The 12,694-nt window shown below is 34.4% G+C and overlaps 1 protein-coding gene across 2 annotated transcripts in view; it reads left to right on the plus strand.

The window, feature by feature from the left end:
• CTDSPL2 (CTD small phosphatase like 2) overlaps window positions 1–12,694 on the plus strand; it is a 75,201-nt gene that overhangs the window by 56,964 nt on the left and 5,543 nt on the right. For both annotated transcript variants that reach the window (XM_043472784.1, XM_043472783.1), the window contains exons 9-11: window positions 7,772–7,834; window positions 7,939–8,018; window positions 10,925–11,051. In XM_043472784.1, the coding sequence (XP_043328719.1) occupies window positions 7,772–7,834; window positions 7,939–8,018; window positions 10,925–11,051 (270 nt within the window). The remainder of the gene's footprint in view (window positions 1–7,771; window positions 7,835–7,938; window positions 8,019–10,924; window positions 11,052–12,694) is intronic.

The following is a 12,694-nucleotide window of genomic DNA, read 5'->3' on the forward strand; positions in this document are numbered from 1 at the left end:
GATTTTGGAGAAACCACATTATTAGGTAAGATGTAACTTACATGTTTAACAACTACAGTGTAATGTGGCCCACTTAAAGGTAGACATCTGTAAAAGACTGTATATACTCTTAAAAAATAATTGGTTGAGATTTAAATTCACAATATAAAATTAATCATTTTTAAGGGAACAGTTTCATGGCATTTATCAGTATACTCTTGGATATGTCAGTTCCATAACATTTACGAATATATGCTTTAAAATAAAATGGTAATGTTAAGATAAGATCAAAATTCTTCATTTGAATCAAAGTCAGATAAAGTGTCCTCTTGGGACTTCCATTACTTTTGCTTTCTTTTTATGGTAAGTTTGTTGAGGTAGAACTATACCTAATTTTAATTCTGTTTGCTGTTCTCTTTCAAAACAATTTAAAATGCAATTTGCTTTCTGTATGTTTTAATAGTTGTCTGTATCAGGAGTTGGCAAACTTTTTGCTATAAGGGGCCAGTTGTTAATATTTTAGGTTTTGCAGTCTGTGTTACAACTACTTTTTCTGCCATGTAGCATGAAAGTAGTCATAGACAGCACATAATGAATAAGCCTGACTGCATCCCATTAAAACTTTACTTAATAAAAATAAGTGATGATCTGGATTTGGCTCAAAGGCCATAGTTTGCTAACCCTTGGTCTAATAATTATGAGAGTATATGCAGTAAATTTACATGTTCAGATTCTAAATGGAAGTAAGTAATCAAATGTTCATCAAAATTCTTGTTAACATATAGAGAGATTTAGAATTAGATCCAGTATACCCTGATTATGGACTTTCTAAGGTTTTTGCAGATGAAAGTTTGAGGGAAATTTTAAGGTGGTCACTACTCAACGTTTAAGGATTGCCTTACTTCATGATATACATTCTTCTTTTGATTGATAAGTAGGGATCAGCTTAGTTAATGCAAGACTTAGAATACTGAAGAGATAGATTATTCAAGCCTCAGTTTAGTACCTTGAGTATATTTGAATTTCCATTCTCTAGGGATAAACCTAAAAGATCCAACTCAAATGAAAATTTTGATATATGTTACCACTGACACTATATAGATTACAGATTATAGCTTGTGAAAAAGTCATTTGAAAGAGTAACTGAGTGTTTAAAGTGAGGGTGTGGCATTCGCTAAGGCAAAGTAGATAGATTTTTTGTTTGAATGTTTTTTCCTTTTCCCTTAATTTGTAGTTTTTCCATGAATTGTTTTACAGTTAGATACTGGAAAACAAATTTATTTATTTATTATTGTAGAATGGTACAAATGCATTTGATATCTGGAAAAACAAGTGCATGATCAGTTCCAATGCACATGTTTTCATTTTTATATTTAGCTTATATTGACACATTGTCAGGAAATCCATCTCGTGGTGTTACTCAGTTAAGAGGTCTCCACTGTATTTAGTTTCTGTTCCTGCAGATCCACCAATTCAAGACTCTAGGTCATCTCACTCCCTCTTCCATCCAGAAGATGACTTCTATCCACAAGCAGGACTGAATCAAAAGACAGATTTTTCACTTAGCTCTTGAGATGAACCACCTCCTCAATGACCTTCCTCTGTCTCCATCAAGAACTGGAGCTCAGTTTTTTGAAGATGTAATAGAGCTACCCAGCCCAAACGTGGCTAATTGAAGACAAAAAGAAGATGCCTCATATGTTTCACCACAGTGCCACCAAACGTAACTGTGTTGTACAACTCCTCATTCTGTAAAGTATGGCAGGGGCATCTGATTTTTGACTCTGTTCACCAATAAGACTTTAGCCAGTCAGTGGCTTTCTGAAGATCAGTAAAATCAACAAACTTTGGGTCAGCTGTCCAGAAATCAGATTGTGGTAAGCACTCAAGGAGAGAGAGGATCCTATAGGGAGCTACTTGCTAAAGTATGCCTTGTTTTAATAGTAGAGGTTGCTTTTATGGGAAGAGTTGGGGGGAAAGGTGGGTGGGAAACCCCATGTTTAGCAAAGCTCAGCCTCTTCCTCATTATTATAGTTTGTTTTCTGGGAGGCTTACAGCCTAGGATAATTTTTGTAAGGATTTCAAATATTTTATACTACAGAAAAATAGAAGTAGGAGGTCAGTGGCATCTATCTCTTTTCTGCAGTCTTTCCTAGAAAAGTCAGCATTTTTGCTTGATGAAGAAAAAGAGCAATTGTTTGAATGAAGAGTTCTGTTAGTAAACACTTAGTCAAGCTTTTCCTCGCCTCACGCTCTGACTTAAACTGATACCAAACAGGAGGCATTTTGTTTTGACATTCATAAAGCATAATTTTATTATATAAAAGTAGTATGTATATCTGTTCCTTAAAATATCTGGGGCCATGGACACAGTATTGAGGATGAATGTAATATTTTATATCTGATAGGGAATAATATTTTTGATAATTAGTTGTAAGTCAGCATTTAAAATAATTTTTCCATCCTTATTAGTAAGTATAGTCAGTCATTGGTACTAATTTTTTCATCATGGCTTTTGTATTCCTTATAAATGTATCTTTAAATTAGCAGCAGTTCATTTAAAAATACACAAAATTCTTGTTCAGTAGCTGAAAATATTTTGCAACTTTAGGAGAGGTGACAGTTGACTATTAAACATATTAAATTGGAGACTTAAAGAATTTAGGTTTTGAAGGCTTTGTGGGCTTTTGGGTTTTGTTTTTTTTTTTTTTTTTTTGCTTTTAAAGTCAGTAAACTTGATTTTAAGAAACACATTAAACCTTATATATATATACATACACAAATATGTGTACATACATACTTAAATTGAAAAATTGTATATGTGTGTGTGTATATATGTAAATGGCCATGACTTGAAAAAAAGTATGCTTCATTGCTAATTTTTAATATACCTTCTGTATGAATACATGAAACATCTTATCCCATTTGGACTCCATAAGAAAGTATCTTTTCAAATTTATTTCTATTTAATATAGTGTAAGGTTTTACAGAAGGTTTTAGTTGGAGAGTTTCATTTTTATTGGTTATGATGTTTCAGTATTTACCTATTCATTCTCAGATTGATCCACCTACAGATACTATCCCCAGCAGCAATCTACCTTTTATTGAAACTGTATGAAGCAAAAGATGACTTGTAAAATCACCCATGGATTATGAAGTTGAGGCCTCCACAGGGCGTATCTGAGCAACCCTCTTTCTATGGAAAAGATTTGGGTTTTGTCTCTGTGATCTGATATTGATGCAAAGACAGTGTTAACTAAGTTAAATAATTAAGTAATCCGTTGACTTACTTTACCTCTTCTACAAGTAAAGATAGAGCTTTCTCTTTGAGTTGTGGTTGCCCAGTCCTACCCCCATAAAATCCTACTCTTTCCAGCTATTTTCCTTATGGCTGATTACTTTTAAATAATCACGTGGATAGTAATAATTGCTATGGAGGGTCTTGATGTGCTGGTAGTGTTCTGGGTGCTTTATATGTGTTAACTTATTTACTACAGTAACCTTATGTAGGTACTGTTATTATACCCATTTTATAGATGAAGAAACTGAGGTGTACAGAAGGGTTAAAAAAATCGGCAGAGCCTCTTATATACCTGTGGTATATACTGGTGTATGTGTACTGATACTCTTTACATTCTCCAGTGTTCTTGGTTTTCTGTTGTTTTAAATTCTTACTGCTGATTAAATATGTAGCATCCACCTATCATCTTTTTGTTTAAAGGTGCCATACTCTAAAGTGGGTGAATACCACCGAATTTGATCTTTTCCTTCCTGCAACAGTGTAGCAATAAGTTCAAAGGATTTCATGGAAAAAATATTAAAAGATGCTTTTTAAAAAAGATGTTAGGGTCATATTATCTGTGCTTAAAACTAGAAGTATTTTTCCTAAAAAGAACTACATGTAAGAATTTTTTTTCCAGTTTTGCCCGCAAATTGAGATTGTTGGGTGTCCCCTGGCTTTTTTTGGTCATGCTCATAAAATGTCACCTGGATAACTAAGATAATGGTTTAGTTACAGAAATCAGTATATATAACTGACATTGCATACTTAGACATGAATTTGAATTTAGATAGACTTTCACAAAATATAGTCAATTTGTGACTGGATAGCTATTTTAATGACTTTTTATTAAATCTAGTTCTGTTAACCATTTATAACCTATTAGCATCATCTTATATGCACAGTTACAGAACATTCTCTTGTCTTAGTACTACAGAAAGTACAGGCTGACTGTCAGATATCATCTAAGTTTTGGTAAAATCTGTTCACAATATATTACACAAGATTAGTTATCACTATTTTTACAGATATTATTCTAGTAGATTTTGTTTTAAAAGTTTATAGCATGAACATATAATGAAACAGGTGAGGGGAATTAAGAGGTACAAACTTCCAGTTCCAAAATAAATTGAGTCATGAGTATGAAATGTACAAAAGTTTTACATAATAAACATTTCATAGCATGAACATCTTTGGGTAGTAGGCAGTCTTATTTAAGATATGTGTTTGTGTATGGTGTCTTATATAGTAATTGTTCATTATTATAGCATTATGCATTAAGACTTTGACTTTTTCAAAATATATTTGGTTTAGTGATTAAAACTATTTGTTCTGTACCTAGAATAATTGCTGTATAGTTAAAGGAGCATATATACACCAGCCTGAAATGAAACTTACGGCCTAGTCTTACATTTGGGTGACTAAATGATTTTAAAGAGTTGCGAGTGTAAAGGAGGATGATTTCTGAAATACTCAGTAGTGGAAGAATGTAGAAAATAGGAAGTAAGTAACTTGAGACGGGAATCTTTGTTATGAGACAGTTAGGAGAAGAAAAGGGCATCTGTGGAATCGATTTTGAAGCGTTTAGAGGCATGTCTCTGTGTGTATCTGTGTGGTTGTGTCTCTCTGACCTAACACAGTATGCGATTGTAGTCTCATTGTATCGTGCGTCCCTTACAGTTGTTCTTATTTCCTGCTGGACGGTTCTTAGTGCTTCTTGACTTCTGTATATTTCTGCTGCGATACATCCATCCCAGTGACTTAGAAACCCTGCTGTCCTCATGACTGTTTCTGTTTCTCTTTCTGAGACTTTGCCTTCTCAGCACATGTGGTCCCAGTCCCATCCCTGCTCGCTGGTGCTGTGTACCTTTCAACACTTTTTTCCCTAACCATCTCAGTTTCTGCTTATGTCTTTTAATCCTGAAACACCTTCCCGTGTTTCAAATAGTGAATCTGTTCTGAGAGTAGCAACACTTACAGTGACCAGTTTCTATTCTCATGGTAAGAAAACACTCTAGCATTATATTCCCCTATCTCAGTGCTGCCTTTCATCCCCAGTAAACAGGTACATTGTGAAAGTGATGTCAAATTTTAAGATGTGTTTTACATTTTTAAGTATAGTCAAAGTTGTAGAACCATAGTGAAGTCACAGTTTTGACCTAATCCAGAAGTGTAAGAAGTTGGAAAGTGTCCCCTTTGTACAGTGTTCCACTTACTATGCTAGATAATGCTGTTTAAATAGAAGTGTTCCTCTACAGTGGAGGTATTTTAGTTTTCAGAGGAGACAGACCCCAAATTGTAGACGCCTTGCTTATTTTAATTTACAGTATGAACAAGTGATAGGGATATTGAAAGCAAATGGAAGCATTTATACACATGCAGAAATGGAGTAGTTTTGGTTGTTAAATGCATTTAACTGCTTCTTAGCAGCGAACAGAGGGCTCTGATGGTTCATGGTTTATCATCTTCCATGAGATAAGGTTGACTGAAAAAAAGTGTTGACCGATTTGATAGTTTTTCCTTAACCATTACAAATATATTTTGAAGTGTTCCATAATGAATAAAAATTGATTTTGTCAGTTAAAGTAGTAATATATCTAAATCTGTCAGTTACTTGGATTATCAAATAAGGTATGTTGAAAACTACCAAACTATACCAAATATTTTAGGATGCAAATGTTAAAATTAATTACAAGTGCAAATCTGGTTAAAAATTTTGTATCTCATCCTAAAGGATAGGGATTGGATACTAAGGATTTTGTTATTTGCTCGTGGTAGGAGTGTGTGACTTACTTCATTTTTGATTAGTCAAAGCTACTGAGATCAACTGCCTTATAATAGGCTTAGAAATGAGTAAATCTTGATTATGCTGGGCTTCGCTGGTAACTCAGACTATAAAGAATCTGCCTGTAGTGCAGTAGACATGAGTTCAATCCCTGGATCGGGAAGATCCCCTGGAGAAGGGAACGGCAACCCACTCCAGTATTCTTGCCTGGAGGCTGGTGGTCCATAGGGTCACAAGGGTCAGATACTACTGAGTGACTAACACACACTTTGACTTATTATTCAAGCCTGTAGGTGGGAATAGGGTGATATTATTAAGATATTAATAATTTTTTGAAATTTGTCTTCCACAGTGATCAGTTCTTAAGGAAATTCAGTGGTTGTCCTTCCAGTGTGTAGTTGTCCTATAGCATGTAGTCTTGCCTTTCCTTCTCAGTTTTGTTTATGTTGCTTAACTTAAGGCAGTTTTGTTTATTTGCCTAAATCTGTTTATTATCAAATTCAATTTATTTAACAGATTTTTATCATATACTTACTATATATTTGGGTTTCTCTTACACTGTTTGGGCTTTAGAAATTACAAAGACTGTTAGTACATAGACCCTTCTAAAATCCTGTGCCTAATTTCCCTGTTCTGCTCTGAAACATTCCCAAAACTAGATTTTTATCATAAGGTCATTTTTGTTTAGATGTGTACTTGATGACATAATTAAATATGATGAAGCCTAAATTTTGAATTTGTTGCCACCACAACTTTAAAAAAATCTGAATCAAGTGAATCTGGTGCATAGATGTTCTATAATGAGTATTTGTTTTTCATGCTTTTTGACTTTAATAATCACCTTTGAGTGAAGTACAAACTTTTCTTTTTAAAAATTTTTTGTAACAAAATAAATATAATTTAAAGGAGTTAAAGTCTCTTGTAAATCAGTTTTTAGTGGTTGTTCATGACTTATATTTCTATGCTTCTTGAGTATATTACAAGAGCTGTGTTAAATATAGGCAGAAAGACAGACAAATAAGAGAATAATATATTTAGAGTCAGTTCTTTGGTTACTGTAGTCTTTCCTGATATTGTCAGTTGGTTTTGATAACTCGTGTGTTTGATTATTATATTTTCAATCTCAAGTAGCCCAGTAGTGCTAATTTAGATACCATATCTGAATCAGTAAGTGTAGAACAAGCTTGATTTCTGAAAAATTCTTGTTAGTTAAACCCACCAATCCAGACATCTCCTTCTTAAACATTATTTACCTTAATAGAAATTGAAAATAAAGGTATTCTTAAGCAAGTGAGGAGAAATTCTGAGTGATCATTGAGGAAGGTCATTGAGACAGGTCAGCTAGAGGTGGACACACAGCCTGCCTAATAATTGGATGGATGCTGCCTGGCTGGAAGATGGAGCTGATCTGTGGATCAGAATCTCAGAGGGAGACCTGCCATTCCTAGTTTAACTGTTTATTGAAATTACATTCCATGAAGGTCTATTATATGCTGCTGTTTAACTATTAAAAAGTGAAATGATCACCAGCAATTATTATTACCCTACCAAAAGGTTGTTTTAAGTGATTTTTGGTGTGTGAAATATATTTGGTCAAGTGGTACTTAGTAAACTTTTTTATTCATATGAACTTTGAAATCATATTCAAAGTTAGAACATTTCTTATAAATAAGTTGTTTCTGTTTCATATTTTTATTTGCTGAAGCCTATCTTTGTGTTTTTTTCAGGTTTATGTGAGATTAAGACCATTCTTCAGGGAGTTCCTGGAACGAATGTCTCAGATGTATGAGGTAAACATACTTAAGTTAATTATTACAGTATTTTTATTTTATTCAATATAGTACCCATATTTAGATCATGTATAATGATTACTTCTTTTCCCCTGAATTTATAGATCATTCTTTTTACTGCTTCTAAGAAGGTGTATGCAGACAAGTTACTGAACATACTAGACCCTAAAAAGCAACTGGTCAGGTAAATTTAATTAAGAAATAGTGGAAATGTCTGTCACACTGAACAATGAAATTACTATGATTCTATTTAATTTTGATGGCCATTTTTAGTTGGCTGCATTTATAGCGATTTGTTGTGTTAAATGGTGAAAATAAGTGATTTTTCTTTTTAAGCCCCCAAACTCTTTAAGAGTTCCTAATTAAACTCCAGACAGACGTTCTTTAATGGATACAAAGATCAAATGTGTTTATTTCACTTGTACATCTGTATCCTCACTTCGGGATTGGGGGGAAATTGGGGGTATGTGGAATTTTTCACTGTGCATGATGTTTTCACTTAATGTCTCTGAGATAATGCATGTTATGTCATCTTTTTAGTGACATAGAAATTGAAAGTTAATTTTAACAAAAAAGATCAAATTAAACTCTTGGTTATTTTAAAGAGCAAATTTATCTTCCATGGAAAGAAGATGTTACACGAGTCTAATTGGAAATTGCCATTGGTTTAGTCACTCAGGTTATTCTGATCTGGACTCAGTTCCTTGCGTGTGTGTCCTAAGCCAGCAGATGCAGTGTATTTACTGGTTAGGTGGGAGTGTTCCCAGTAATTTAAGACAATTTGAAGATTAGTTTCATTACTTCTGTCAACTGAGGTGAGATACCAAGACTCAGCAGTCTTGCTGTATCCTCTGGAGTATAGGAGTTAATCTTTGGTTTTTGATCAAGAGCTGGGATACAGGAAAAGGCTCCTGAAAGCTTTGGTAGCTGAGTGTTCATTTTCTTGAATATTTCCTCCCATATTGTCTTAGTAGAAAACCCTAAACTTAATTTCTACTGTTAATAGTACCTTTATTATTGAGTGGTTTCAACTATAGTGAAAGGCTTTTCCTAATGTCCACATTTAGGAGATTTTTCCCTCTTTTTTTTTATTTTTAATTTCAAGGATCAAAATTTGTCGTTTAGTCAGTTTCCATTTTATCTTCCATATAAGCAAGCTTCAGACACACAGATGAAAATGGTATTTTATTTTCATAAAAGTATATTATAATTTATGCTCCTTTTACCTGATAATAAAAGCATACGAGTGATTTTGCTCTGATGACTTCACTCATTCTGAAGATTTCTGTTTAGCACCTCCAGTGTTCAGGGAACAGTGGTGAGCAGCATAAGCCCTTCCCTTCTGGAGCTTTCATTTTACTAGGGGACAGATCATAGTCATCCAGTTGTGATGTGACAAGTTAAAAGCCCTCTTTTAAACTAGTTTTATAAAACCTGTGCCTTTGGGAGTTTAAACTTGTTTCATCAAGTTGTATTTTGAAAAACTTAAAACAGGAAAAACTTCTTGAACTGTGTATTGAATGCACTAAGAGTGCTATAGGGCATCATCTGTGTTGGTGACAAGGTCGATTCAGAAAATCCCATGAGTCTGAATTGCTAATTCGATGACTAGCAAAAGTAGTTTATTTTTCAAATTGCAAATACATGCTACTAACCAACCCTCAGATTCCTGATAACTGGAAGGAGTTTATAATTAAATTACAATAAACATTAGTCTCCATGTACACTCATGTCTGGTGAGTTGCTGCCGTTGGAGAAGTTGTCAGTGTGACTCTCAGGCACCCACCGTGCCTGCCTCCAGTGTCCTCGTATCTGGATGTTTATACAGATAAAATGTAGAATCTTATTTAGGTCCAGCCAGGACTTAAATTCTTTTGTCTAGCCTTATATTTTCAAAGTAAGACGGTCTTTAAACCTTTCAGACGTAGATGATCATTAGAAAAAACTGTTTGTACTATTACGTTTCGTCTGGTTTTAAGATTCTTCCTCTTTTCCATTACCACTGATTACAATACCAGTTACTGGTTGTTCTTAGACCTATGACAGATTTTGTTGGTAGAAAATGCCCTTTCTTAAAATTAGAGAATTAAAAATATTATGAATGTGTAAATCCTAGCTCCTGAAAAATTTTATAGTAGGATTAAGACACAAGGAAGCCAAACTACCAAATTATTAATGTATGTAAGTAGTGTTTCAAGATGATCTGTACCAGTTATTAGTAATATTCAGAAACTAATATATTTTGAGTGCTAAATAGAGATTATATAAATATTACAAAACTTAATAGCTTTCTTTTTAAAATGATATAGCATTTTTCAGTTTTCACAGTTGAAAGATCAATTTTGTAACACTTGAATCTGAATTCATCCTTTCATTCAGTCCTTGTTTTTTCAAATGATCACACAGACAGTTAAAGCACGGGTGTTTGGGAAAAGTTGAAATGATGGAATGTTCTGGCCTCTGCACCTTTCCTCAAAACCTGTAAGAGAAACTAAAGACTTTTTTTTAATGCCAACACGGAAACATTCCTTCTTACCTTTTCTATTCTGGCATGTGCAGGGATAGGGAGGCTGTGTGGTCTTCGGGTTAGAGCAAAGGCCTGGGAGCCAGGAGGACCCTGGGTCCCACTGCGGGGCTAACCGCTGGCTTACTGTGTGACCTTGGGCAGGTCACTTGACCTCCTGGTGCCTCAGTCAACCATCTGGAAAATTGGTTAAAAAGCAGGACCTCGATGACAACCAGATGCTGCATCTGAACTGAGCTCTCCTGGGTAAATAAATTACAAAAACAATTTACAGAGTTTTTCATCCCTCTTTATCATTTAATATAACATTTTGGGATAAACCAAAGTTCTTTAAGGCATGGTAATATTTGGTTGTAAGGTTTCAATAATTGCTAAGAATTTTTATAATAAGACCATAGCCCGAAGCCTAGGCCCACACTTGTAATTGAATTTCCTTTGTGAGAGAAAATGATAAGGCTTAAATTGTAAAGCCTGTGGTACGTGTATTGTGTATATGTTTCAGTATATGTTGTGCTTTTTACAGATGTATTATTTTTTAGTTAATTTGTTTTTACTTTTATGTTTAGGCACCGGCTTTTCCGTGAACATTGTGTTTGTGTACAAGGAAACTATATAAAGGACTTAAATATCCTTGGAAGAGATCTTTCAAAAACTATAATAATTGACAACTCACCGCAAGCCTTTGCATATCAGGTAGGAAGAAGGCTGTTAAACAAACTAAGACGAATGCTGCCGAACAGTGTGATGGGGCAACAGGATTTTCACTGGTGGAATTTCCTTGTTTAGTGTCATCTTTTAGAATTAGAAGCGCCAAATTAGTATATTCCTTGTGGAAATTTTTCTTTTAAATGAAATACAACATACATGTAAATTTGAAATAGTAAAACCCTAAGAAGGGACTGTAGGATACATACCATTTGATAGCATTCTTCTTGTTGTTTATCAGTTGCTAAATCGTGTCTCTTTTGCAACCCCACGGACTGTAGCCTACCAGGCTCCTCTGTCCATGGGATTTTCCAGGCAGGAATACTGGAGTGGGTTGCCATTTCTTCCTCCAGGGGATGTTCCCAACCCAGGGATCGAACCCATGTCTCTTGCATTGCAGGTGGATTCTTTACCACTGGGCCACTCGGGAAGCCCCAATAGCATTCTTATCAGTTGTTAAATCAGTAATTTTAATTGTAAACAAGTTTGAGAATTATACCGTGTTCTTCTGGTCTGTTTAATTCGACATTTTGAAATATTAGAGTATTTTGTCAACATATTTGTACCCTTTGTCAGTGTCTCTTAGACATATAAATTCAACTCTGGTTGAGTTCGGTGGCAGTCCAGTGTTGAGGACTCAGCACTTCCACTGCTGAGGGCCTGGGTTCCACCCCTGGTCAGAGAACTAGGCTCTCACAGGCCATGCAGCACGGCATAGACAGACAGACAGATGCATACATAGATAGACAGAGATGGGCCGTCTTTGCAAGATAGATTTTACATTGAGCATGTTCACGAGATACGACTGAGCTTTTCGTCAGAATAAATCAGTGCAGAATTGGGATGTTGGAAAGGGGTTTGGGTGTAGATGATACAAGACTGCCCTCAACTTCTGTGTTTCACAATGTCCGTAATAAAACATAAAAAAGAGTAAAGACGAGGGGGAAAGATGGCGTATGGTATTGAAGTATGTTCCTTTTAGGTCACTACTTTCATTTCCTTGCATTTTGAAATGTTTTTAAGAATTGGTTTGTAAATAAAATAATTTCAGTTACCCTCCATCTTAAACACAGTGTTCTGTGTAAATATTAAAAGATATAGTATCCTAGAGAATATTTACTGTAAAACAAATATGGTTTGTAGTTTTGCTTTTAGATTTCAACGAAATACCATTGAGTCAATTTGTTGTGTTCCTACTATGTTTCAGGTTATCTTGTTAGGGAGTAAAATTTGTTGGGAGTAAAACAATGAATGGGACACAATCCTTGTTTATATGCTTTCTTTCTGTTTAAAAATGGCAGTATTCCTTTATTCAGAAGGCCTAGCGTTGACTAATAGTTCTCTAATGAGTAATGTTTTTAGTTATGTTAATGCAAAACTTATTTTAATGAATATTTCTTGTTAAGTTTTATGTACACTAAGAATTACTCTGAAAAACCAGTTAGGTTTCAGTTTATTCCTTAACATCTGTGTCTGGCACTATTAAGATGTCAAAGAATGTGACAGGCATAAACTCTGATGGCATTCCTTTTTTAAAGGAACTTAATGGATTAATATTTACTAAAATCTGTTATTTCTTTTAAAGCTTTTCCAGCTTAGGCAAACTGTAAATGAAAAATAAAGTTAATTCC

The sequence above is a fragment of the Cervus canadensis genome, chromosome 6 (assembly GCF_019320065.1).
Source record: "Cervus canadensis isolate Bull #8, Minnesota chromosome 6, ASM1932006v1, whole genome shotgun sequence".
Classification (NCBI taxonomy): domain Eukaryota; kingdom Metazoa; phylum Chordata; class Mammalia; order Artiodactyla; family Cervidae; genus Cervus; species Cervus canadensis.